This window comes from Gekko japonicus, unplaced genomic scaffold (genome assembly GCF_001447785.1).
Source record: "Gekko japonicus isolate JY-2015 unplaced genomic scaffold, Gekko_japonicus_V1.1 scaffold328, whole genome shotgun sequence".
Taxonomy (NCBI): domain Eukaryota; kingdom Metazoa; phylum Chordata; class Lepidosauria; order Squamata; family Gekkonidae; genus Gekko; species Gekko japonicus.
The window spans coordinates 526,543-554,165 of record NW_015170285.1 but is presented as its reverse complement, the minus strand read 5'-3'; the positions used below and the strand labels follow the sequence as shown (position 1 = coordinate 554,165).

The 27,623-nt window shown below is 44.7% G+C and overlaps 1 protein-coding gene across 1 annotated transcript; it reads right to left on the bottom strand.

Annotated features, from left to right (window-relative positions):
* Positions 1-12,195: 12,195 nt before the first annotated feature.
* Positions 12,196-19,462, bottom strand: RAN (RAN, member RAS oncogene family). The gene is made up of 7 exons (XM_015417865.1): positions 19,248-19,462; positions 18,292-18,337; positions 15,655-15,739; positions 14,994-15,119; positions 14,574-14,761; positions 13,578-13,748; positions 12,196-13,487 (listed from the first exon to the last, which is right to left on the bottom strand). The coding sequence occupies exons 2-7, from the start codon at positions 18,328-18,330 to the stop codon at positions 13,443-13,445; spliced, it is 654 nt and encodes a 217-aa protein (XP_015273351.1). The 5' UTR covers positions 18,331-18,337; positions 19,248-19,462; the 3' UTR covers positions 12,196-13,442.
* Between the last annotated feature and the right edge of the window lie 8,161 nt (positions 19,463-27,623).

The following is a 27,623-nucleotide window of genomic DNA, read 5'->3' as shown; positions in this document are numbered from 1 at the left end:
GCCTCCCAAGACTGCTCCAGGTGCTCCGGCCTGAGGGCTGCTGGGGGCGGGGCTCGAGTGCTCATTACTTGTGGAGCTGAGGCTCAATGTCTCCAGCTGCTCCACCACCTTCCCTTCCCTTGGTTTGCTCGAAGGAGAAGCAGTTTAAACCACCTTCCCTTCCCTTGGCTTGATCAGAATCCTCACGGCTGCAGAGAGCCGAGCAAGCCGGCTGCTGGAGGAATGTGCATTCGGTTCGTCTGAACCAAATGCACCCCGGAAAATGGCCCATTCGGGCCCCTTTCAGGCTGCTGCGGGCCAAATCAGATTCTCAGATCTGATTCGGCTTACCGCAGTTCGGCCCCATTATATCCTATGGGCCATTGAAGTCAATGGCGAAAACATAGGGTATATTCTGGGGGCTGGAGGAGAGGGGGTTTGAGGGAGAGGCTCCAAAATCGCAGGGTAGCTGCTGGAGCCTCTCTACAAGATACCCGCCATGTTTCTGGAACATTGAACCAGGGGGTCCAATTCTACGGGCCCCCAAACAGGTTGCCCCCATCCCCTCCATTGTTCTCTAGGGTGGGCAGTGGGCTCGCCTCGCTCACCGATCTGTGGCTTCCCCCGGCATCTGATCATGCCGGGGAGCAACTGCGCAGTATCTCAGGGGGTCTATGATCCCGCCACCGCGCTTCTTTTTTGATGCGGCTCAAAAAAGCCGCACTTCAGCTGCACCTTTTCCCCCACTTTGACCGGGGCCAGGATGACCATAAGTCTGGTGTGACTTGATGGCAAAAATAATTTAAAAAAACTAAGGCTAACAGCAGTTTATAGGATTGGGGGGGGGGAGGGCTTTGGAACCAGGGAAGCAGGAAACACTCCCTCCTTGAACATAACTTCCCCAATCAGACGAACAGCGCCGGGCAGCCATCTTGAAGCAAAAGTCAAGATCTGACCACACCTCTCCCATACCACACCCCATTTGGCCCTATCATTCTTTAATTTGTTTAATAGGGACACAATCAATGAAGTTCCATTCATTGGCAGCATCATTCTTTAGAACTTAGTATCAGTTATCAGGCTATGGCTTTGTTACCCTTAAAAGTAGGTCAACTTTAAAAAGAAATCTTTTGTTTTGCAGCACAATAGGAAAAGTTGACCAAGCATAAAAGGGCATTAACTCTGTTTGTCAGCGGCAACACAAGAGCTGCAGACAGATATAATTAAGGGGGAAAGCAGCACTGTGGTGCTGAAAAGGGCATACTGCACAAATCTGCAGAAAGCCTGCACTGTATCCAGCAGATCCTTTACAGTGCTTTCCCTTAACAAAAGCAACATTCTTCTTTGAGTGGCTTCTTGCTACACAGGACATCTTAGCCCATAGAATCATAGAGTTGGAAGGGGCCATACAGACCATAGACCAACCCCCTGCCCAATGCTGAAGGCATTGCACTGGCTGCCAATAGCTTACCGGATTTGTTTCAAGGTGCTGGTTTTGACCTTTAAAGCCCTATAAGGTCAGGGGTCTGCCTACTTGAGGGGCCGCCTTTCCCCACATTTGCCCCAGAGAGCACTGAGGTCAGGGACACAGAGTTGCCTGGCTCTCCCTGGCCCGAGAGACACCAGGTTGGCCGCTACTAGAGCCAGGGCCTTTTCAGTGGCGGCTCCACGCTGGTGGAATGAGCTCCCGGATAACATCAGGGCCCTGCGGGACCTTTTACAGTTCTGCAGGGCCTGTAAAATTGAGCTCTTCCATCAGGCCTTCGATTAGGAGCCGCCACTGATGAATGTGCCACTGGAACATGCTATGGCCCATAGAAAACACCGGTGGATACTGCCTCCCTTGAGGGGATTGTATATTGATGCCGCCATCATCTGCACTGTTGCTGTTAGATTTTATGATGTTAGGTAGTTGCAGACGATACCACTCTAATGGCAGAAAGTGAAGAGGACCTAAAGAGCCTCTTGCTCAGGGTCAAAGAGGAGAGCGCAAAAGTGGGCTTGAAGCTCAACATCAAAAAAACTAAGATCATGGCATCCGGCCCCATCACTCCTTGGCAAATAGAAGGGGAAATCGTGGAAGTAGTGACAGACTTCACGTTCCTGGGATCCCAGATCACCGCAGACTGTGACAGCAGCCATGAAATTAAAAGACGCATGCTCCTGGGGAGGAAAGCGATGGCACAAGGAGATCAAATCAGTCAATCCTCAAAGAAATCAACCCTGACTGTTCCCTGGAAGGCCAGATAATGAAACTGAAGCTCAAATACTTTGGCCACCAAATGAGAAGGGAGCACTCACTGGAGAAGACCCTGATGCTGGGAAAGATTGAAGGTCAAAGAAGACGGGGACGGCAAAGGATGAGATGGTTAGACAGTGTCATCGATGCAACGAACATGAAATTGAGCCAACTTCAGAGGACGGCGGAAGACCGGAAGGCCTGGCGTGATGTGGTCCATGGGGTCACGAAGAGTCGGACTCGACTGTGCGACTGAACAACAACAACAAAGTTGTTTATGTATATTTTATTGTATTTTAGTGTATTGACTGTTTTATTGCTTTTAATGTTGTTGGCCGCCTTGAGCCCGTTCCCAGCAAGGTGGGACATAAATTGAAAATAATAATAATGATGAAGATGATGATGATGATGATGATGCAGGACCAGCCTAAGACAAATATTCATCCAGCCTCTTCTTGAAAGCTGCCAGTGAAGAGCCCAGAAGCACACTATTTAGAGAAATGGATGCATGGGATCCAACCACACGTTTAAGAATCCAGTTAACACCCTCATTCATTTTTGTACTTCATTTGTACCCCATTTGTCCTCAATGGGGAGCCAAAGCAGCTTACATTGTTCTCCGCTCCTCCATTTTATTGTCACCACAAGCCTGTGAGGTAGGTTAAACTGAGAGGTAGTGATTGGCCAGCCAGTGGTGAGTGGGGAATGGAACCTGGGATTCTCTACTGCAGTACTTCAACCATTTCACCACCAGGTCTCAGTTAAGAAGGTTAAAGCATTTAACAAGGTTAGAAGTTGAGTCAGCCCTGCTATGGTTTCTGCTACTCTTCTTAAGCTGCAGTCCTTGTGACTGAGAGGAGAGGCTTGGATGGAGATAGACAATGAATGGAACCTCAAAAACCAGGCACTTCTGTGTGCGTCGGAAGATCTGTGCAAGTAGCCATTTATTTGCATTATTTAAAGTCCACCTTTCTTACTGGGACTCAAGGCGGATGACACAGAGTCAACACAGTCAAACAGGATGGGACACTCAGTAAACAATGAAACAGAATCTGGGGTGAATCAAGAGACAGGTTTCTAAATCTCATGGCTGAAAAGCTCAAAGTTGGCCGGATTTGGGTTGTTGTAAAACCAAACAGAAATATTTTAAAAATCCAGAAGTGAAGCAAAGCATAAGTGTTACTGTGACACATTAAATTATCAGTTTTGCATAGTGTGTGGAAAATAATTAGAGTGGGAATCTTTCTGACCTCAGGTAGACCACTCTGCAAGGTGGGAGCGGCAATGGAGAAAGCATGTTTATGGGCAGTTGGACAGTAAAAAATCCCCCAGACAGCTCGAAGGACAACACAGAGCCATGAGCTGGGTCCACTTCATCAGATGCATGAAGTATACATCTAAATTGATAGGTATAGAAGATCCATGGGGGGAGGGTTTTTTTTTAAAGTAAAGATGATTAGGAATGAGGGGTGTCACTATTTTCAATTCCCCACAGCACACATATCCAAAAGATAGAGTTCAGTGGCACCTTTAAGACCCACAAGTTTTATTCAAGCTGTGAGCTTCCGTGTGCACGCACATTTCATCAAACAATGAATTGGAATTACAGATCATAGTTGTATATAGATGATTAGGAATGAGGGGTGTCACTATTTTCAATTCCCCACAGCACACATATCCAAAAGATTTAAACTAAGGAATGATTGAAAGTGCGTACGACTGCACTATTCAATCTATTGACAATAAATAAGCAACTAAATACTCTGATCTACGAGACTGATGTACCCTAAATTGTGAGGATCCACTCATTAGATCCCATCCATCTCCTTTCTAGCATGGAGGCATTTTGGCTGTGTAGAATATTTTTCTTGTCTCTAGTAACTTTGTGAAGCAACTTTGTGAAGCCTTTCATACAGTGCTACCCTAGCTACCACAGTTTTTTAAACCGCTTGCAGCTTTTAGCATAAGTGTACCCACCTAATGTATGAGCACTTCATGCATCTGATGAAGTATGCACGAAATCTCATGCTGCAATGTACAGCTGGAAATCTCCATCACAGAAGAGATTTTCCCTTTCCTACTGTAGGATGCCATGCCACATCTAAGATGCTGCTTACTATTATACATATATTTGTTGTTGTTTGCCGTCAAGTCACAAACGGCTTATGGCAACCCCATAGGTTTTTCAAGGCAAGAGACGTTCAGAGGTGGTTTTCCATTGCCTGCCTCTTTGCCTCTTTGTCACGCCCCTGGTATTCCTTGGAGGTCTCCCATCCAAATACTAGCCAGGACCAACCCTACTCAGCTTCTGAGATCTGATGAGAACAGGCTAGTCTGGGCTATCCAGGTAAGGGATACATATACTTCTCCTAAAACCTAAGCAAAATATCCTTTCTACTGCAAAATTAGCTTATGCTCTTATAAGTTTCAGTGATTAAATTTGCATATGATTAATCAACTAAGTTTCTTTTTTTTTAATGAGGCTGCCCTAAAATAAGTACAGAGATGCTCATAAATACAGGTCATCACGTAGATTTGCTTGGAACAGAATTTGCATTACTTTGTTACGCAGTTTTAAATTAAGAGTTGTGAACAAAACAGCACAGAAGATATACCGCCCAGAACAAGATACGGTACGTTTGGAGATCAGTAAACACTCCCCTTTTTATATTGTTTTTTTTTTGTCAACAGCTTCAGTTCTGTGCATTCTACTGCTGATTTTGTAGAGTCATAGTCTTTTATATATACATGTACACACAAAAGGAGCTGCAGTGGCTCAAGTGGTTAAGACACTGAACTGCAGGCTGTGGAAGGTCGGTAGTTCAGCAGTTCGAGACCCAAGTGTGCCGCATGACGGAGTGAGCTCCCGTCTCTAGTTCCAGCTCCTGCCAACCTAGCAGTTCGACAGCAAGAAATTGCAAGTAGATAAATAGGTACCACTTCAGTGGGAAGGTAACAGCGTTCCGTGCGCCTTGGTGTTTAGTCATGCCGGCCACATGACCACAGAAACATCTTTGGACAGCGCTGGTTCTTCAGCTTTGCAACGGAGATGAGCACCGCAACCCTAGAGTCAGATTCGAGTAGCTTTCGAGCAAGGGAACCTTTACCTTTACACACAATACTAACTTCTTGCAGCACAAATAACCTTGAAAACATACATTGTACAAGAAAGATTCAGTGTCAGAGAAGAATGACATAAAATGTTTAAAAATCACAATTTCAGTTCACACAAGGGAAAGTGAAATTGAAACAAGTCTTGGATTGAAAGGGCAAGGATGAAAAATTCAGAATTACCCCCCCCCCCACGTACTTACACTTGAGAAAGAAGAGAACATTTTAAAGCATCATAGGTCATTCTGTACCATGATGGAACAACAGGACACTGATTTACACTTGAGAAAGGAGAGAACATTTTAAAGCATCATAGGTCATCGGCACCTGCGACAGAACATACAGGACACTGATTTACACCTGAGGATGGCTCAGAACACAGATGGATTTGGTTAGTGCAAGCCACAGCACTTATGTGGGTTTAGAGCACCACCATGTGGCTCTCCAGACGATGGGAATATACTTCTTTAAAGGCGTCTCCCATCAATAGTTCCAGAGGGCTAGCTGTGTGAACCTATTGAAGCCATATGCAACAGAAGTGTAATGAGCCTGAAAAGACTAACAGCACTGATCCTGGCGTAAGCTTTTCTGATTTGGCAGATTACAAGCTCTGACTAATGAAATCTCACTCTAAACTTATTAGCCTTTATGCCCAACAACTTTCCTGGTGCCCACCAAGTATTTCCCCCCCCAAAAAATGGGTGGTGCTTTTGCCCAGTAGGGCTTGACTGACCATGCAGATTTTTAAAAGAAAAAAAAGAAAAGAAAACTCTGCTTTGGCGGCAGCTGCCATCACAGCATGAAGGCTTTCGCTCCATGACTGAAGAAAATCTGTGTGTAAGCAAGAAAATACTTTTAAGCAGGGCTATTTTGGGGCAGGAACGCACAGGAACGGAGTTCCGGCTGACTTCCAAGTTGGCCACGCCCAGCAGGAACTTGTTAGCATAATAGGCCACACCCAAGAGCAGAAACTCATTAGGATTGGCTACATTAGGGGTGTGTGGCCTAACATGCAAAGGAGTTGCTGCTACAAAAAAGCCCTGGTTTTGACAACAAACAAGGTAAACAGAATAAGAAGGGGAAGGTGGGTGTGGCTGGATGACCACACTTCTGCTAACATGGGGGTGCAGCCTAATATGCCAATGAGCTGTGCTGTCAGGGGTTCCAGCTGTTGGGTGTAGCCTATTATGTTAATTAGTTCCTGCTGGGCTTTTTCTACAAAAAAGCCCTGCTTTTAAGCATTGTGTTGGTTTAAGAACATCAGAAGAGCCCTGCTGGATCAGACCAACAGTCCATCTGGTCCAGCATCCTGTCTCACACAGTGGCCAACCAGTTCCTCTGGACACACCACAGAGGCCAAGACCTTCCCCTGATGTTGCTTCCTGGTTCTGGGATCCTGAGGCTTAGTGCCTTTGAAGGTGGAGGTTCCCCTCCATCACCATGGCTAGTGGCCATCGACAGACTCCATGAATCTTATCTAATCCCCTTTCAAAGCTGCTTATTCCTGTGGCCATCACTACATCCTCTGGCAGTGAATTCCACATTTTAATCATATAAAGTAGTATTACCCTTTGCCTGTCCTGAACCTACTGCCCATCAGCTTCATTGGATGCTCTCAAGGTGTAGTATTTTGGGAGAGGGAGGAAAAAAATCTCTCCACCTGATGCATAATATTATAAACCTGTCATGTCCACCTTTAGTCATCACTGTAGTCATCACTTTTCTAGCCTGAAAAGCCCCAGACTCTTCAGTCTTTCCTTAGAGGGAAGGTACTCCCAGAGGTCAATTCGGGGGGGATCGCAGTTCCCCCGGGTGAGGTACAGGGGGCGGGGCACACGATGAAGCCCCGCCCCTGCTTCCGGCCGCCCCGCTTCCAACCCTCATTCAGCCAGGAGGAGGCAGGAAAAGAGGGAGGGTAAGTTGATTCCTCCCCGCCTCTCCCCACCCCTGCCTGCCTGGGGCCAGGGAGGGCCTTGGCGGGTCTTCCTCGTACTCCCGCCGGCCTTGCAGGTCCACTGCCGGGCCTTATGTCAGGGGGTGTGGCATATGCTAATGAGTTATGCTAATGAGTTCCCCTAGCTCTTTTTCTACGAAATGACCCCTGGGTACTCCAACCCCCTAATCATTTTGGCTGCCCTCCTCTGCACTTTTTCCAGCTCTGCAATGTCAATTTTGAGGTAAGGCAGTCCTGTTAAACATGGCTTCTGCTTGAAATGTTCAATAATTACTATTAGACATGTGCATGTCCTCTCTAAAAAAGTAACAGTGTTCTTTTACACTGTGATCCCAGATTGTTTGTCTGCTTTAATTGACCTCTCCATGACATTTTGTGGTTGTGCCTGCCACTCTGTATCAGAATTCTAAAAGTGCCCACAGGCTCAAAAACGTAAGGGATCCTGCTGTAAGGCGACACTGGACTTCCTGCATTTTTCTCCCTTCTCTTTTTGGTCTGTCCAAACCCCTACTATAGGGACACAAGGAAGATATGGGAGAGAGTAGATTCCCTTTCGAAAGGGATCCAACACAGTCTGAAAATCCATCACGATGATAGAATATTTTATTCTGAAATTACATAAATAGCCCTTAGGGTAGAGGAAGACATACAATTTCATACGCAAACCCTGGGAAATAATACTTGGGCCATGCTGTTGCTGGTGGTATTATATCTATGCTGCAGAAAGATTAGTTTCAGCACACAGAGAAGAAGAAAAGATTGGATTTATACCCCGCCCTTCACTACCCAAAGGAGTCTCAGAGCGGCTTACAAACTCCTTTCCCTTCCCCTCCCCACAACAGACACACTGTGACTGAGAGAGCTCTGACAGAAACTGCTCTTTTTCAAGAACAGCTGTGCCAGAACTATGGCTTGCCCAAGGTCATCTAACCTGGTTCTCCCAGATTAGAGCCCACTACACCAAACTGGAGAAGGCTGCCATTGGGATGCAACAGGTTCTAGGTTCACTTCCTTTGGAGGCCATGGCTCAGTGGTAGAGCATTTGCTTTGTATGCAAAAGATCCCAGGTTCAATTCCAATCTGCTTGGCAGGCATCTTCAATTAAAGGATCTGATAGCAGGTGGCCTCTGCCTGAGACACTAGAGAGCTACTGCCAGTCTGAGTAGACAATGCTAACTTTGATGGGCTAGTGGTCCGATTCAGCACAAAGCAGTTTCATATGTGCCTGGTGTCTCCAGCTAAAAAGATCAGGCAGTGGGACAAGATAAGGACATCCTCTAAGCTCCAGAAGAATCACTGCCAGGCTGGCTATTCGGCTAAATGGCCTGATGCAGTAAGCCAGGTTTTTCATGCTGCTGCAGACACTTCCTGCTAGTTTCTGCACATCCACAAGTTGTCTCTCCAAGGGCACCGTCATCGGTGGTGGTGGGAAATGCCATGAAGTCACAGCTGAGCTGACGGATGGCGACCCCACAGGGTTTTTGAGGCAAGAGATGTTTGAAGGTGTCTTGCCATTGCCTGCTTCTGCATCTGCATCACACTCTGGTATTCCTTGGAGGTCTCCCAGCCAAGTACTAGCCAGGCCCAACCCTGCTTAGCTTCTGAGATCGAACAAGATCAGTCTAGCCCACCCAGATCTTTGCAAACATGAAAAGTCCAGGAAAAAAATTCTTCAGTTAGGACTTGTGCTGACAACCGCAGCCGGGGGTGGGGATTACTTTAAACACTAAGTTTTTTGGGGGGCTGGGCAGGCCATCTCTTTTTAAAACGGAGATTTCAGCTGTTCTGAGAAAGACCACTGGGCCTAATGAGAGATCTAACACTGCAGTTGCCTGCCAGACGCAGCCTGCACAACTTTAAGGCAGCTCCTAACATATAGCAAAGTGTAAAATACTGCCAGCCTAGTTTCCAAGACAAACTTGCATTCACTTGTAAGGCTCCAGGTAGGTTACCATGATAATGCAACAGTGGTTAAGTGTGCAAACTCTAATCTGGGAGAACCGGGTTTGATTCCCCACTCCTCCACTCGCACCTGCTGATGTGACCTTGGGTCAGTCACAAGCTCTGGCACAGCTGTCCTTGAAAAAGAGCAGTTTGTATCAGAGTTCTCTCAGCCCCACCCACCTCACAGGGGGTCTGTTGTGGGGAGGGGAAGGGAAAGGAGTTTGTAAGCCGCTCTGAGACTCCAAGTGAAGGGCGGGGTATAAATCCAATCTCTTCTCTCCTCCTCGGGCTGTCCCGTCCGTTTCAAATAGGGTTGTAAACAAACATCCTCACACATTACAATCCTGTTATTCCTTACAAAAATGCAGTAAGAACTAAACTAAAGGCAAAGTTGGAGCGGAAATATACCTAAAATGGGAGTTTTCAAAGGGATGTGCGTATGGGATCTAGACTGAACACATGAAACTACCTTATACTGAATCAGACCACAGGTCCATCAAAGTCAGTACTGTCTACTCCGTCTGGCAGTTGCTCTTCATGGTTTCACAACATGTTTTCATCAGCGTGATCTCCATGGTCTTTCACAATACCTGCCAGATCTTTTAACTGGAGAGACCAGGATTGAACCTGCGACCTTCTGCATGCCATGCTCTACCAGTGAGCCACAGCTCCTCCAGATTATGGGTATGCAGATACTGCCGGACCTGGTAAATGACCCAGAATTCCAGGTATTGGGTTGGCAATATTCAATACCCCCACCCCCCTCTGTTCCTATTAACACTATCTGGAATCCATTTGGGGAGTCAGGAGGGAGCATGCGACAGTGGGATGGCAGCACACCTGCCCTTTAGACTTAGAGGGGCATTATTCTCAGTAGGGAGGCCAGCTCTAACCCCATAGTATAATGGTCCTTTAAAAGTTAAAGCTCTCCTCAAACCATGGAGTGAGCAGTACCATCTTCAGCTACACTGTTTGATCAGCTGGCTTATGGCAACCCTGTAGGGTTTTCAAGGCAAGAGACTTTCTGAGGTGATTTGCCATTGCCTGCCTCTTTGTCACGCCCCTAGTATTCCTTGGAGGTCTCCCATCCAAATACTAGCCAGGACCAACCCTTTCTTAGCTTCTAAGATCAAGCTATCCAGTTTTCCCAAGACCAATACCTTTCATTTTTTAAATGCTTACATGGAAGCTTGAGAACCTTTTGCAATAATCACATCACTGATTTTAGATGAGTGTATAGATCTATGATGCAATCCTTACCAGTGCCCTGACCAGTCTTCCCTTCTAAGCTGAGTTAGTGTGAGCCAGCTCAGTTTTTTAGCCTCCAGCTCACATTGTCTTAGCTCAGGAAGGATGACTCCAGAGCAAATTTATTTATGCAGTAGCCAAATTGCTGGCTCACAACTTTAATGCCAGTAGCTCACAGAGTAGGTTTTGCTCATAAGACTCCACAGAGGGAGTATTGTTAACACATTTTTTTTAAATCTACAGGTCATTATTCCAGAATTAAAGGCAGGCGGGTACATACATGAAAAAACTTGATCCATTCAGTACTCACAAGCCAGTGGTACCCATTAAGGACATTTAATGCTTCTCTCAAGATGAAGAAATTGTAGTTCTCAAGAGGTTTCCCCTAAATATCAGGCACTCATCATCTTTGCCCAAGAAATGTCATTCAATTCAAAATTTAACAAAGGAATATGCTTACACTAACAAGCTGTTTTGACACCAACCTTTAAAGCTTTCTAGGAAGCACTTCAAAGAACCTCCCATCTTAATTTGCAGTGACAAATTCTACTTGCAAATGTACTGTTTCTTTTCAGTCCCTTCTCCCTAAAGAAATGTAGGGTGTAGCTCATGACCTATCAGTTGAAGACCACTGAGGTAATGGACAAGGAATAGCCTCAGGGATGTCCCTCCCAGAGGCATTCCAACATGTCAGCATTCACACATGAAAGTTTTATTTTATAGGTTGCACACTTCTCCCTTCAATTTCTCTGAATGACATCAGCATAGTACTTTTTCCTTAAAACTTCTAATGCGTACATTCTCTTCCCAACCCATACTTAAATCTATGTTTGTATTCAAGATACGTAGCCATGCTAGTCTGTCTGAACCAGCAGGAAAGAGCAAGAGTTCCCTAGCACCTTAAAGACTAACAAAATTTGTGGAAGGGTAGGAACTTTTTTTGAGTCACTGCTCACTTCAGTGACTCCGGAAAGTTTCTACCCTGCCACAAATTTTGTTAGTCTTTAAGGTGCTACTGAACTCTTGCTTTTATATCTGTATTACCTTGATTCCTTTCCAGTGTTACTAACCAAGACCTACAGACTCCAGTGGAATAGAGGAGCCAATTTAGTTTAATTCCAACAAGCTCATTTATTTCCCAAATTGCATTTCAATAGATCTTACTTCTAATTAAATACTATCAGTATTTAAGGATGTTGTACCCACTGAATGAAAGTGACTGAAATTCAGTGCTAACACAAAAGGAGATTACTCAAAGCTGGTAATTAGTTGCAATTATCTTGCCTCTATGTGAAACTTGTGCATACCTAGTACTTCAGAGCACACAGGGAACTTGGCAGTAAGTATTAAGGTATGAGGATCTTGGGAGTATAGAAAACCTCAGCAGCTGTAAGTAGATACAGCCAAGTGCCGTATGTAAGGGTTGAGATCAGCAGAAACAGTAAAATCAAACATGCACAAGTGTACCACATTTAAAGAGGCATTTCTTTATGAAATATGCACACCCAGCAAACATTGCATAGTTTAAGCAAAATGAGACTGGGATACTTTCCAATCTCCACTTCCTTCATTGCACAGGGCAGATCTTCCATGCCCAGCTTTTTCTACTAGCAGGCTAGCCAATTATAGACCATTTGATTTATTGCTCCATCATACCATACCATTTCAGGGCAAATGAAAAAATTCTCTCCCTGTTGTATTTGAATACACCAACCAAATATTCAATTGCAGTTCTGTTTTTATTCTTTGTACACCTTTTGACGTAAACCAAGTAACATGGTAAATTTAAGGACAAAGGAAGGAGGCACATTTAGGAAGTAATTGCTGAGACAAGCAATACACTACGATCCATCCCCACCTCCCAAAACGCCATCCTATTTCACTCATCATCAAGCTTTAGCCATGCATATTGAATTTCTATTTTCTTCACTGATTTTTGTATAACTGTATGCAATGTATTGCAATAGTCACAACAGTCTGCATTGACTGAGTGCTTTCTCATTTCCTGCTAATTGCCAAGCCACATTACTTCTTTAGCCATCAAAGTAGTAGTATTACCTACTACTTAGAGGTCTAGAACTCAAAATTTATCTTTTAAACACTAGAAATAAAACTTGTCTATGAATTTGGGATCAAAAGAAGTCACCCTGCCTGTACTAATATGAACAATTCGAAAGAAAAACTGTTTGTCAGAATAAGGCTATGTCTACTCAAATGCATGTCTCAAAAAGCACAACAGGACTTGCCTTTGAGTCAACATGTAGCAACTGTTACAGATTCAGTTCTGGAAAGTTCATATGAATGGTATTGGTGGAATATGCAAACAGATGAATATTTGCTCCCTAAAGAAAACCAGACCTTTCTGAACAGGCTGACCATTTCAGTGAGAATGAGGCCTGGCACTGTAATCAGAACAGCCACTTCAATGTAACTTAAATGGTCTAAATTCAAGTATTGCAACTTAAACAGAATGTGTTAAGCTGTTGGCTTGTCAGAAGTCCTTTAACAAAGGGCTTCTTAAATCTATATCAAGTTGGGATAGGTTCTAAGTTAAACAGACCACACTTTTTAAAAAACTGAAATAATTAGTCTTAATTCATAAAGATTCACTTGCTTGGGTATTTTTAATACAACTTTATTATGATCTAAACAAAAAGGAATGGGAATGACAGTAACAAACAAGATTTACCACTCAATACTGTGATGTGACTGCAGCAGTCAGATGTGAAACTCAAATAGGGAGTAAATCGCAGTCCAAAACAGCTAAATATGCAGGTCCAAAATGAAGGAATTTTTTTAACTGCCACATTCACTCCAAAGCCCATTCTCTCTTTCAGCATCCCAATGATTAAAGGACATGTTCTGCTCAGCTAGAATAATAAAGTGGCAAAGACGCTGCACCACTGACATCACAGGACAGTTGCCTATAAAACTAGACTTCTGACGCTGGGCTCCAGCTTCACTCCCTCACAGGTCATCATCCTCATCTGGCAGTGCAGTGGTCTGAGCAATCTGCAAGAGGGAAAGATACATTCAGTGCCATTCTAAATTCTGCATCAACAAACAGCCCCCTTATCCCAGGTTCTTTACAAGAGCATTTACCTGTAGGTCTTGCTCATACTGTGCTGCCAATGCTGGATCCATAACGACCTCTGGTGGTGCAAGAGCAGGCATAGCAACGAATTCCAAGTTGGGGTCTCCAATTAGTTTTCTGGCCAGCCAAAGGAAGGGCTTCTCAAAGTTGTAGTTGCTCTTGGCTGAAATATCGTAGTACTAAAAAGAAAGGGATAGCCAGGTTCATTACTTTTGCTGTAATGTGGAATGTGTCTTGAGACAGAAGTCAAGCATCTGTGACACAAGCTTGTCTCAAATAGGATTTTGTCAAATGCATGTAGTTTTTAGGCAGACTACGCATACACAAGACATAGTGTGTGTGTGGGGGGGAGCCTGTAAATACTGGTCCAAAACACTATGAAGTGTAAAAGATACAGCCCAACATTTCTTTGCAAAGAAATGTCAGGCTGTACCTCTTGCATGGCCTTGACTCCATTGTTTTGCTTTCCTCTGTGCACACTGTAGATCAGCCAATTAGATTCACAAAGCATCAGAATCATGAAACAGAGCTCTACTACACAAAACCATATGACACCATAATGTCTTTGACATTGTAAAGACCTTGAGAAATACTTAATGTTCTGCAATTTTTCTCACAGAGGATAAGTTTTATACCTACTTTCATTGCCAATGAGGCTTTGTATGGTTTCCCTTTAAACTGTTGTATTCCCTGAAGTCAGATTAAGCAATATGCCCGGAAAACGGTTTACCAAATCAAGTTTGATTTATCATCTTTCTTCATTTTCACAAATTAACTTAAAATATGTTGGCCATACAGCCCATGAAAAATAAAGAAGCAGAGTAGTACATAACAGGATACAGTTTTCTGCATTAAGTTGCAAAGAAATGTTTTGCACTCCAAGATTAGAAACCATCTATTGAACACAAGATCCAATTAAGTACTTGAAAAACAAGTGACAGCTCAACCGTCTTTGGCCCTGCTGTTTTATATACAGCCAGTACAAAAGAAAATTGTTTTATTACCTGCAAATTCTTCTTCCTGTGGAAGACAATTGACTTTGCTTTGACTTTCCTGTCTTTGATGTCCACTTTGTTGCCACACAAGACTATAGGGATGTTCTCGCAAACTCGTACCAAATCTCTATGCCAGTTGGGTACATTCTTGTATGTAACTCTTGATGTTACATCGAACATAATGATGGCACACTGAGCTGAAAGATGGAACAAATTAATTAACAGCTATAAAAAAACAGGCAGCTGACTAAACTACAATTATGAGCAACAATACTTCTGCATAAACAGGAATCAGGACACACCAATCAGTGAGATCCTCCATCTTAAACCCACAAAACAATTACATGACACTATTGTCCCAAGACACAAACCTTAAAGAAACACTTCTGAAACACATCGGAAGTGAAGTTTTTATTTTATTTCACTTACCTTGGATATAATAGCCATCTCTGAGACCTCCAAATTTCTCTTGCCCAGCTGTGTCCCATACATTGAATTTAATAGGACCTCTGTTGGTGTGGAATACCAGAGGATGGACTTCAACACCCAGGGTAGCTACAAACAAGATTATGAACAGTTAGAATACTGCATGTAATGGGCATGTGAACACAGTCTGCAAGCCAAGAAAATTTAAACTGGACTATCAAGCAAGTGTGACTAGTATAGCCACAGCTGCTGAACTTTATTTTGTGAAGGACTGGCTTGTGAAACTTCTGGGCTGTTTTGCTAACATGCCTACAAGAGATTTATACAGAGGTGGTATTGGCCTCTTAAAGGTTCCTTTCTATACCCACCATAACATTTCTTCCTATACTGCTGAGTCCCCTGTTCTCTTGGAGACTTGTTTCTTTTACCATTCCTTCTCCCAACAACCAGCCAATAGAAAACAAAAGCTATAGAATATATATTAATATAGATTATGGTCTATTCCCAAGTTTCTAACAAAATATAGACGATGTAATGCTCTAAGCAACTGTGAAATAGGAATTACTACAAAGAAATATACGGATACAACTGCCAGCTGGGTTACTTTAATACTACATTTAAATAAGTTTATTTTTTGTAACAATGCTGAATACATTTAACATACCTACATACTTCTTCTCAAATTCGCCAGTCAAGTGACGTTTTACAAACGTTGTTTTACCAGTACCACCATCACCAACCAGAACAAGCTGTTGAAAGACATTTTCAAGTTATAACTTATGGACAAATGAACCATGAATTTAAGACAAACCAGTTCCAGTACAGGATGACGAACTACATTATGTCCAAATATTACAGCTCAATATATGGATCACTGTTCGTGTCAATTTTCATCTCATCCATTGTTTACTGAGTAATCTTGGACCTGTTCCCCTCTTTTCAAATTTTCAAAGTGTTTTTATGGGTAACAGCTAGGCACACACCTCCCTGAATTCCTTGGAGGAAGGGTCGGATAAAAGTATGATTATGTAGCTTGTTGGAAGTATTTGACAGCACAAGTAGATCCAAGATTCATTAATATGTGCAATTTAGAGGCATGCCTGAAAGGACTAAATATAAGCCCCCATATCTCAAGCTAAAGATGGTCTAAGCTTAGCTGTTACCTGGAAACTCAGATGGTCAGAACACAAATAGAAAAGATACTTTCACAGTAAAAGGGAGAAGTGTCACTATAATAGTTTTATCAACACAGAGCTTTCTCAGAAAGACATTACAGAAAATGTTTTAATTTATTTTCTGAGCAGCTACCTACCAGGTACATTTAGCCCATTCCTTATTCATACCCCAGGTGTAATACAGGGTAAACCTGAGAAGCAACACCCCCTCCCCCGTGCAACGTGTATTTATTTTCTTCAAGTTGTGAACCTGCAGTTTATAAGCAATTGTTTTATTACTTGTTTGACAAATCAAGAAGTTGTCAAAACACTAAAAGCAATTATTAAATTCTTTCTGAAGTCAAGCAAGGAGATGCATTCATATCTACATGCCTGAAAACATCATAGTCGTTATCCTGTCTCTCCCACTTTAATCCTTACTTCACTCTTCAAAGCATTTATCACAGAAAAGCTTAATATAAGTTACCAGGAGGGCATAAAAAGCGAGAAGCTGCTTCTTAGTTACTAGCACCAACTTTCTCACACGAATTTAATCAGGTTCAAGGTTTTGGTTCTGACCTTTAAGGCCCTTAGTGGTCAGGGACCTACAGATCTTCGGGACTGCCTCTCCCTGGATGTCCCTGGCAGCGCTTTATGCTCAGGAAATAAGAACTTCCTGGTGGTCCCAGACCAGAGAGAAGTCCGCTGCTGTCGTGGACCAGGGCTTTTTCAGCCCTGGCCACCACCTGATGGAATGCTCTGCCAGAAGACATCCGTGCCCTGCGGGAGTTGTTACCATTCCACAGGGCATGCAAGGCACAGATGATCCGCCAGGACTTCAGTTAAGGACAGCAACAGAGGTAGCCTTTGGTACTCTCACACAAGTCCCCATCTCTCGTAACCCCTCCTCCCCAGGGAGACTGGGGAGTTGGAATCCTTTCTGCTGTTTTATGTATTGGTATGTATTGGTATTTATTGCGTTGTTTTAATCTATTTTTAATCTGAGATGTACGTTATTTTGTTGTAAGCTGCCCTGAGCCCTACTTGTAGGGAGGAACTGCCTAGTAAATCCAACTTAATAAATAATAAATAAATAAATAAATAAAAGAAAGTTATGCATGCTCACAACCAAATAGGACTGTCAACCAGAAACACTTGAGCATATCTACTCTTTATTACTGAACTTCAACCCAGACACATTTTTAGAATTTTGGCAGACATGAAGCTTATGATTTAACAAAAGCTACCCTCTTGATGATGGAAAGGTACCCTCCAAGAGTAATATTATACCAGAACTAACAGCCTCACCTATCTGCCTTCACCCAAAATATTTTCAACTCAACAGGTTACTCTGTAGCTGAAAGGTTTAACAGCTAAAAACCCTGCAAAATTAAAGAATCTAGTCTATGGATAGATCATTCTCTTACAATACTACAAAGAACAAAAAGGGCAGAAATCTAAGCCTGCAGGTCTACACGTACTTACATGGAAGTTCAGCAAATACACTGAGCCTTTCTTCCAAGTAAGTATAAACAGAATGGGATTTCCTTGAAAGGTTTATTGAAATCAATTAACCATGAAGCTGTATTTTTACATTTTAAAAATATTTTCTGTGCTGCCTTTCACCTGCTGCAGTGCTCCCAAGGCAGCAACCCAAGTGAGTGTTCCTGTGTCTTTGCACACCTCCTCTCATATGAACCTAAGATATACTAACTTCAAACCACAGAGAACACAGCTACTTTGGTGGCTACACAGTACAGAACTACTGTCCTAGAGAGGACTACTGTGCCCATCCAGGTGAGTCTCTGAAAGGATGGTTAAGAAATCAGCAGTGAGCAATAAACAATTCCTAAATTGCTTTTAATCCCTTCTAACTTGGATGGGTGGCTGGTTTTGAAATTGGTTTCGACACACCACTGCTTTTCCTGCTTTGATTGTGCCAATACAAAGGTGTTTTTAAAAATCGTTTTCCAATTGTGAAATGACCAGCCCCAGCACTCCTTAGAGAGGAAAAAAACAAACAAAAAGAAGCTTAAACATTTCTCTTCCTGAGCTGTTTTCAGGCGGGAATGAGTTTAAGGAGCGAGTGGGGGGGGGGGGGGAACCACCCAGAGCATGTTTCCACATACATACGCCTTCCTACTTACCTTAAACTGCACTTGAGGTTCTCCTTGTGGGGCAGCCATGCTGTGTCTAGAAAGTAAGGAGACGCGATAAAGGAAGAACAGCGTGATTAAAATGCTTGGGCCTCCCGTCAGGCAGCACGACAAAGCCGCGTGTCTCACTATCCATCCGGGTCAAAAGCGAAGGGAGGATGCCGTAAATGGCGGCGGCCCAGTTATTTTCCACCACCACTACCCCTCCCATCCACCCCGGATGGCTCAGCAAAATTAGGAAGGGGGGGAAAAAACACCCAGGTTTTTCTTTAAAAAGCGTAAAAAAAAAAAGGAGGGAACCAAGGAAGAGAAACGACCCGAGCCGCGAAAGCCGCCGCCCCTCCCTTCTCGTCCACGCCGCGCCCCGTCCGCACAAACACGCGGCGGCGGCCCCGACAATCGCCCCGAGACCCCGTCGTCGGCGCTTTCCCTTCCTCCCGCCCCCCCACGGCCTTCCAGGAGGCGCGCTCACAGACCACGTACACGCTCCCTCGCCGCGCGGGCCCCCCCGCGCGCAACGCCGCGGCCGCGCGCTCCCAACGGCCTTCTTTTTAACCGCCCAGAAGGAACGCCCCGCGTGCTGGGAGAAGGGGGGGGGGGGGCAGGGAAGCCGCAGGAGAAAAGAGGGAGGGGCGCGGCGGGTGACGCGCTCTTTCTACCCCCACCCCGACCGCGTGAAGCAATAAAGGGGCTTCCCCCCCCCTCTTCTCCTTCTCGTACTTTCTACGCCGCCACAAAGCGCGCGAGGCCGCCCTGGATTCAAAGCGAGGCTGCCCGGAGAAGAGAGAGAGAGTGAGGCGGCCCTTTTCGCCGCCACCTCCTCCTTCCTCTCCCTCCTCCTCCCCCCCGATACCTTTTCTGCCTCTCTTCCCGCAGACTCCCGCCCGCTTCAGCGCGGCCTACCTCCCCGCCAGGACTTCCCTTCCCCCCCCCCTCCGCGCGCTTACCTTCCCGATGATTCTCTGGCTCCCTTTCCCACTTTCTTCCTTCCCCTCAGAGAGAACTGGGCGAAGGAAGATGGCGGAAGCGCGGCGGTTCAAATACCCCGTGGAAGGAGGCAGCGAGAGGAAAGGAGGCGGGCGGGTCACTGGACGACGCAGACGCGGCAGCGCGGGCAAAGACTCCGAGGCGGGCGGCCAGGAAGGAGGAGCCTCCCTCTGTCACATGACCCGGGAAAAGTGGGCGGGCAGGCCGTGGGGAACAAGGGAGCCGCCCACTTTGGGGGGCGGAGAGAGAGGGCGCAGGCGCGCCCAACCACTGCGTGGCCCAACCCTCCTTCCTTTACCGACGAAGTCCTTTGGCGCCCGCGAACCGCTTCGGGGAGGGAAGGGAGGCGCGCTCGCGCTACGGCCGCCCGCTGCTGGTTGATTGGTTGGTTCGATTGTGAGTACCCTTAAGGGGGGCGCGGGAGGGCGCGCTTGCGTTCTTTTGTCCCGTCAGTCGAGCCGCGCGGCTCGTGCGCGGCAGCCAATGAGGGTTCTGGCGGGAAAGGCTCGCCTCCCTTTTCCTGACTCCCACCCCACCCCCGCGTCCAAAATTCGCCTCAGGCAGCCGGCAAAGCTCAACATTAGTCGGGGGGGAGGGAGCCTTTTGCTGTCGCTAGATTTGATTGATATAGTAAAGGTGTTTTTAGCAGGGTTATTTGCTTTATCTCTGGCTATTTATTTACCTGCTTAACAAAGATAGAATCAGACAGCGTTACCTGCTTTCAAAGTGGACATAGGTACCCTTTTAATCCTCTTAATGGAAGTAAAACCATTCTGCCTTCGCTGTCTTAGTAAAAAAAAAAATCATAGTGTTTTAGTGGGGTTTCGCAGGATGGGCTGTGTGTGTGTATACCATGTGGCTACTGCATTATAAGGGTTACCATATTCTGAAAAGCCAAAAAGAGGACAATTCAGGCCCCTGGCCCGGATTTTTTAAGTCAGGGGGCATTTACATTTCTTACGGGGCATTGGCTAATTCAATTAAAGGAATACCTGACTCCTTCCCCACACCTGCTGCTGCTCAGGGGCCCTGGGCTGGATGGAAAATTGTGGGGCCTTGCAAGTAAGTCAGGGGGCCTGTGACGAATCTCTTTTTAAATACCCCTACTATTTAAGCTGCGATAATTGCTACTATCTAGGAATATTCCTAAGAAGTTTGATTCCAGTGGCACCTTTAAGACCAACAAAGTTCGATTCTGGGTATAAGCTTTTGTGTGCATGCACACTGAAGTAGTATTTGAAGAAGTGTACATGGGCTGCGGTCACACAGAGCATTAGCCACCCTACAGAAACCAAAGATAGGCGGATTTTCCAGGCACGATCACAGCGCTACATCTGGGAAGCGTAGAGCTCCCGTGGCGAACCCGAGGCTTCCCGCCGAAGATGCGGGGTAAAAAACTAGTACCTCCGAGGTACTAGTTTCCGGAAACCGCGGGGCAAGGGCGGGCGCCTGATCGCGTTTCCGGTGGTAGGTCGTGGCATCTGGCGCCCGCCCATGTCCCATCGCTAAAAGGTTTTTGTTTCCAAGTCTCCACAAGATGCGCACAAGCACCCAATGGCGCATGCGCACGCACACACTTCATTTAAAAACAACACAGCCCCCTCCTCTTTTCGTACCCCCCCCCTCCTGGCTTGGCCTGCTCGAGAGGAACTGAAGCTGCTCCTGGAGGGGACCGGACGGAGGACACAGTTTGCATTCCTCTGCAGCCCTGGAAGGGATTACACCCGTGGAGCCTTTTGCTGGAGAGTCTGCTTCTTTGCCACGCCACAGGATTATCCTGTGATCGGCATTCGGCACCTCCCACCTAACCACGGGACCTCTACAGGACGTCTGATCGCGCAACCACGGGTTATTTTACTCCGGGGCAAACAGCCACGCTTCCCCCCCGCATTTTCATGCCTGTGTGACCGGGGCCATGCACACATAAAGCTTATACCCAGAATTAAACTTTGTTGGTCTTCAAGGGGCCTGGTGCCAGTGGACTCAAACTTTGTTCTGTTATTTCAGACCAACATGGCTACCCACCTGAATCTAGGAATATTTCTAACCTTCCAACCCAAAAGACATTTTCATCAGTTTTTTTTTAAAAAAAGGACGGACACCAAAAAAGGAGGACATGTCCTCTAAAAAGAGGACATCTGGTAAACCTAGTGTTATAAATAATTTTTTAAAAAATATTTAGACTTCTTGTATGCCTTTCTCACTGAGACTTAAAGGGGATTACACTATATCAGGAGTCCCCAACCTTTTTGAGCCTGCAAGCACCTTTGGAAGTCTGCATACTGTAGCAGGTGCTGCCACAGGAGGTGGCATCAGACAAAAAATGACTTACCGCAGCTTACCTTCAGTCACACAGGGGAATATCCTTGTGCTGTGGTGTCAACTGCTGCCGAAGCCACATTTTAAAAAATCTGCACAGCCAGTCAAATAGCCAGTAGCCAATCAGAAGCCTTGCTGGTCAGAAGTCCCACATGGCCCTGCTTGCTTTCTAAAAACATTTGGTGGGTGCCATGGGGCCCATGGACACCATGTTGGGGATCCCTGCACTGTGTGAATCAGTGCAACCAATAGGAGGTGACCTCTAATAAGCAATGTAACAGGACGGGGCTTGCAGGAATCTGCAATAAAGCTGGAATCTGAACACAGTGTAAGTATTAACTGACAGGTCAAACAAGCAGTAAATCTTATTACATAAGTAGAAGTACAATATATTGAGAACAAGAAAATGCATACAGCAATGGATAACACATGCCATTACAGAGTAGTAGACCCTTCCCCTTCCTTCAAACATCTCCTGAACCATTCTGTTATAATATAGCCCTGTTGCATTGATAAAAATGCTCTGCTGAACAATTCTGTTTTACGTTGTGGGAAAGTATAAGTTGTCCTTTTTACCAACATCGCTGTACTATTTAAAATTTCTTTATAAATCCTCTATTTATAGCCTGAGACTCGGGAGTTACAGAATAAAAACATAATTTATACAGGATAAGACATCCAGTGAACAATGCAATAGGACTGGGATTACAGAATTAGAAGATAACGTGAACAACAAACTGCCTAAGGCATGGTATACTGTAATGTAGTCAGTGGAATTGGAAAGGAAGAAGATAATTCAGTAAAAGCTGGGTAATACCTGGAATAATCATTGCAGTAAACGACAATCCTGTTCCTTTATAAAAGCAACCCCGTGAGCTGTTTCATTATACAACCGTTCTAATCCCTTTATAAAAATGCTTTCCTGAACATTTCTGTTGTGTGCATTCTGTGGAATGATAGGAAATGTGAGAGCCTTCCTGATCTCCTCAGGGGGGCTGTTCTACAAGGTGGGAGCCACCTAGGGTGACAGCTCTGGGTTGGGAAATACCTGGAGATTTTGCAGGGCAGAACCTGAGGAAGGTGGTGTTTGGGGAAGAGACTTCAGTGGAGTATGATGCCATAGAGTCCACCTTCCAAAGCAGCCATTTTCTCCAGGTAAACTGATCTCTGTCACCTGGAGATCAGTTGTAATCCCAGGAGATCTCCAGCCACCACCTGAGAGCTGGTAGCCCTAGAGTCACCACAGAGAATATGAACTGGCAATTGTAATCTTACCATTTGTCGTTTCAGAGGGTAGCCGTATTGGTCTGCAGTGAAAACGGCTGCATTCAAGTCCATTAGTGCCTTAGAGACCAACAAGAGTTTGGGGACGTACGTTTTTGAGAGTCAAAGCTCCCCCCCCAAAAAAAAAATCTTCTTGGTTTCTAAGGCTCTAAAAGGTAAAGGTTCCCTTGCTCGAAAGCCAGTCGAATCCGATTCTAGGGTTGCGGTGCTCATCTCCGTTTCAAAGCCGAAGAGCCAGCGCTGTCCAAAGACCTTTCCGTGGTCATGTGGCCGGCATGACTAAACACCAAGGCACACGGAATGCTGTTACCTTCCCACTTGAAGTGGTACCTATTTATCTACTTGCAATTTCTTGCTTTCGAACTGCTAGGTTGGCAGAAGCTGGAACTAGAGACGGGAGCTCACTCCGTCTTGCGGCAACTCGGGTCTCGAACTGCTGAACTACTGACCTTCCACAGCCTGCAGTTCAGTGTCTTAACCACTTGAGCCACCGCAGCTCCTTTCTAAGGCTCTACTGGACTCAAATTTATCTACCCGTTTGTAGTATGGCACCTTCATAAGGCTTGTATTTATAGCATCACGTATTATATAAATATAGTCGTATGCTATAACTATAGTCCATGAAGTTCTACCATTGCTAAGATTTTGATCTGTTTATCCTTTCTACCACAGAAGCCCTTAGTGTCTCAAACATGCTTTATCTTTTGTGAGTTGTAGATATACTGTTGTGATAAATAAAGTGTTCCCAATAGTGGGCAACAAACAAGAAAGCTTACCAATTTGCGAAAAGCGTGTAGGGGGGGAACAGGTGAAAAATGCTACAAATTATTCTTCTGTTTACCGACAGTGCTATCCTAAACAGAGTTACACCCTTCTAAGTCTATTGGGACTATGATTGGGATGGCACTGATAATATGTTTGAAGTCTGCTGTGTTTTTTTTAATCAAGGGTGTTTTACACTTGACACTCCGCTTACAGATTTTTTTTCTTTGTCTCTTAAAAAACACTAAACAGAAATTCTTTATGTTCTTATACATCTAAAGCAGAGGTCCATCAGTGGCTATTAGCCACAAGGTATATAGATGGAACACTCTGTCTGGGGCAGTGATGCTGTGTATTCTTGGTGCTTGGGGGGCAACAGTGGGAGGGCTTCTGGAGTTCTGGTCTGGCTGGTGGACCTCCTGACGGCACCTGGGTTTTGGCCACTGTGTGACACAGAGCGTTGGACTGGACGGGCCATCAGCCTGATACAACATGGCTTCTCTTATGTTCTCAGCTGAAGCTTCCAACAACTGCTTTTTAAAAAGTCATAGTTAAAATCAAAACAAAGTGACAGAAAACAATAGCACAAGAAATAATCTTCAAGCTAGAATAATAGCCATCACAGAACAAAGCAAGGCATAGAAATTGGGGAAGGGGATTCCTCATAAGGAGGCAGTTGCTGGCAACGTCTTTGGTTATTTGCAGTTATTGCAACTGAATTCTGAGGAAAACAGACAGGAATTGAACCGATCTAACATAAAATGCCATTTTATTTTTATTTTAAATGCCATGTTATTACACCTCTCACATGATTCTGTTGTTGAGTTATTTAGATTTGTTGTTTTGTTTGTTGCAATTACAGCTTGAGTAATAAAGTTGCAAAGCAAGGCATAGAAATTGGGGAAGGGGCAAAGCAAGGCATAGAAATTGGGGAGACAGGCACTGAACTGATCTAACATTAAATGCCATTTTATTATTTTTTTAAAATGCCATGTTATTACACCTCTCACATGATTCTGTTGTTGAGTTATTTAGATTTGTTGTTTTGTTTGTTGCGATTACAGCTTGAGTAATAAAGTTGATGATGAAATATCATACTATAGAAAGATTCAGAAAGTAAGGGATGAGGAATTTTTTCTCCCTCCTGGGAATTTTTCAGCTTGCCTCTAGAGGTCAGGAAAGGAATTTGTGTAGCATTTTCTGGCATTTTTTGCATAGCTTGGCTGAGGGTTTGCTACCACAGCAGGCCTGCTATCAATCAGTTTTCTTTGTTGTTGTCTTGTTTCCTTGCCTGTCTTCATTGGACAAGAATCTTCTGGTTTGTCTCTTGTACAAAAGCAATAATCTTTGTATAATGTAGTGGAGTTCCAGGCATAGCATAGTGAAATCAGCTCAAATTTATTGGATTACATCAGAACGAAAAGATAAACTAGCCAGTCCGAGGCCGGCTTATATGTGTGTCCACACTCACACCCAACACACACCCAGTTCCTGTGATAGGCTGTATCTACAAGACCCAGTCTATAATAGGTCTACATCAGGATTCGGGTGACCTTATTGGTGCGCACTAGGGTCCGCAGTGGCTATTGTTTAGGGACCGAAGGTCTGCTTGACTGCGTGGCCTGGCTAGCGTAGCCATGGCCATCTTAGTACATAACACTTTGTGTGGGTCCCCCCCCCTTATGTGATGTTTAATTCTCTGCCAAGTAATTCATATGTCTTCTGGGAGCATTTTGCAGTACTGGTATCAAAATGTATAGCCTCTCTGAAAGAACTATACTATCTCATAATAAAACAGGAGTCCAGTGGTTGGTAATGGCTGAACACTTCACTGGGCTCTGACTTACAAAACCATGTGCTGAAATAAATGTTTTAGTCTTTAAGGTGCCACTGGACTCATGTTTTATTTTGCTGCTACAGATTAACACAGCTACCCATCTGGAATCACCTCATATTGTATCTTGCGAAATAAATTCCTACAAAAATGGTTATTTCAATTGATTTGATGCTTGCAACATACTTTTTGGGGTGCCAGTCAGTCTGTAGCTCTTGCCATAAAAGTATCAGCCACTCATGCCTCAAGCCTCTGGCTTAGGGCTGCCAACCTCCTGGTGGTGGCTGGAGATCTCCTGGAATTACAACTGATCTCCAGGCAAGAGAACTCAATTCACCTGGAGAAAATGGACACTTGGAAGGTCCAACCCCACCCTCCTCAGGCTCCACCCACAAAATCTCCAGGCATTTCCCAACCCAGAGCTGGCAACCCTATGTAGCTTTGCTGCTTTGCTGTCAACAAACCAAGATCTTGGCATAGTAAAAGGTAGCAGGTGCCGCCTTAAAAACCATTTTTGGAGTGCTGATGATGTAGACATAAGCCAAAAAGTCCTGGTTCAATTCAAATTGTAACTTCAGCTTATTAAGCAGCCTTAGGAGAGCCACTGCCGTTTCAGCTCTGTATGCAATGTGGGAATAAAAATGCTGTTCTACCTTTCATGGCTGTTGGAAGCGTTCTTGCGATAATGCACATGAAACTCCGTGAACACTCTAGGTCAGGGGTCCCCAAAGCTTTTTGAGCTGGCAGGCACCTTTGGAATTCTGAGTCCACCTGGTAGGCAGACACAAAATGGCTGTAGCTGGAGGCGGAACCAGCCACAGAACAGCTGACGCAGCTTAACTTCAATCACACAATGAAGATCCTTGTACTGCACTGGGAGCTGATGCCAATGCAACATTTTTTTAACAAAACTGCATAGGTAATTAGAAACCTTACGGGGCAAAAGCCCCACCTGGCCCTGCCCACTTTCTAAGCTGGTGGCACCATGGCACCCATAGGCACCCACATTTGGGACCCCTGCTCTAGCTCCACAAATGCTGAGGATATTTTCCCCATTTAATGGGTTTCCATTGGTTGTGCTCTTAACAGGTTACTTTCCCCTCACTCTTCCACCCGCACACCCTTCCTGACTGGCCTCATACAGGAGGTGCTACTAAAAATGAATAAATCTAATACTTGCAAAAACAGCCAAGCTTTTATTCTTTTTCAGCAGTTGTATCTCTTCCATTCGTGCACCTTGGATAAGATGTTCAGTTTTACTCCAGAATGGCGTTGATTTTTGAATAAGGGCATCATAGACCTACTTCTCCTTCAAAAATTTATTCCAGCAATGGATCGTGTCAGCGTTGAGCCCCTATGTTAGCAGCCAGAGCCTCCTGTTACATCTGAAGAGATCCATGAGTCATAAGCAACTTATTTAAAGCACTGTGCTGGTGTAAGCCTTGTTAAGATGAACGTGTGGATCATCAGGGCCAGGAAAAAATTACTGGCTTCTGAAGAAGCTGTCTTTTCCCTCTTAGTCATGATTGATCCTTTTGTTTGCCCTCTTCTATGCATCATGTGCAGGAACTACTTCTCACCATTCTAATAGTTATGATCTGAACTGTCAAGAGAGCTATATAATAATAATAATAATTGCTGGTGTAAGCCTTGTTAAGATGAACGTGTGGATCATCAGGGCCAGGAAAAAATTACTGGCTTCTGAAGAAGCTGTCTTTTCCCTCTTAGTCATTATTGATCCTTTTGGTTGCCCTCTTCTATGCATCATGTGCAGGAACTACTTCTCACCATTCTGATTGTTATGATCTGAACTGTCAAGAGAGCTGTATATATAATAATAATAATATAAAAAGAGTGACTAAGAAACAGAGTGCTAGCAGTAAGGGTTGTGGCCAGTGCTCCCTCTAAGCTGTGGAGTCTTGTGAGCAAAAATTCTACTTTGTGAGCTCCTGGCATTAAAGTTGTGAGCGAGCGATTTTTTCCTGAGCCAAGACAAAAATGTGTGAGCCGGACGCTAAAAAGCTGTGAGCTAGCTCACACTAACTCAGTTTAGAGGGCACACTGGTTGTGGCACAAGACGCACAGTCTCCCCACTAATCTGGGATTTAGCAGATCCAAGACCTTGATCTATATGGCA

Excerpts from the sequence above, each read along its gene's own strand:
- RAN (XM_015417865.1), bottom strand. The coding sequence starts at position 18,330 with ATGGCTGCCCCACAAGGAGAACCTCAAGTGCAGTTTAAG. Across the intron at positions 15,120-15,654 it reads ATTTGAGAAGAAGTATGTAG|CTACCCTGGGTGTTGAAGTC; the intron begins GTATGTTAAATG and ends TCTTGTTTGTAG. Across the intron at positions 13,749-14,573 it reads ACAGGAAGAAGAATTTGCAG|TACTACGATATTTCAGCCAA; the intron begins GTAATAAAACAA and ends CTTTCTTTTTAG.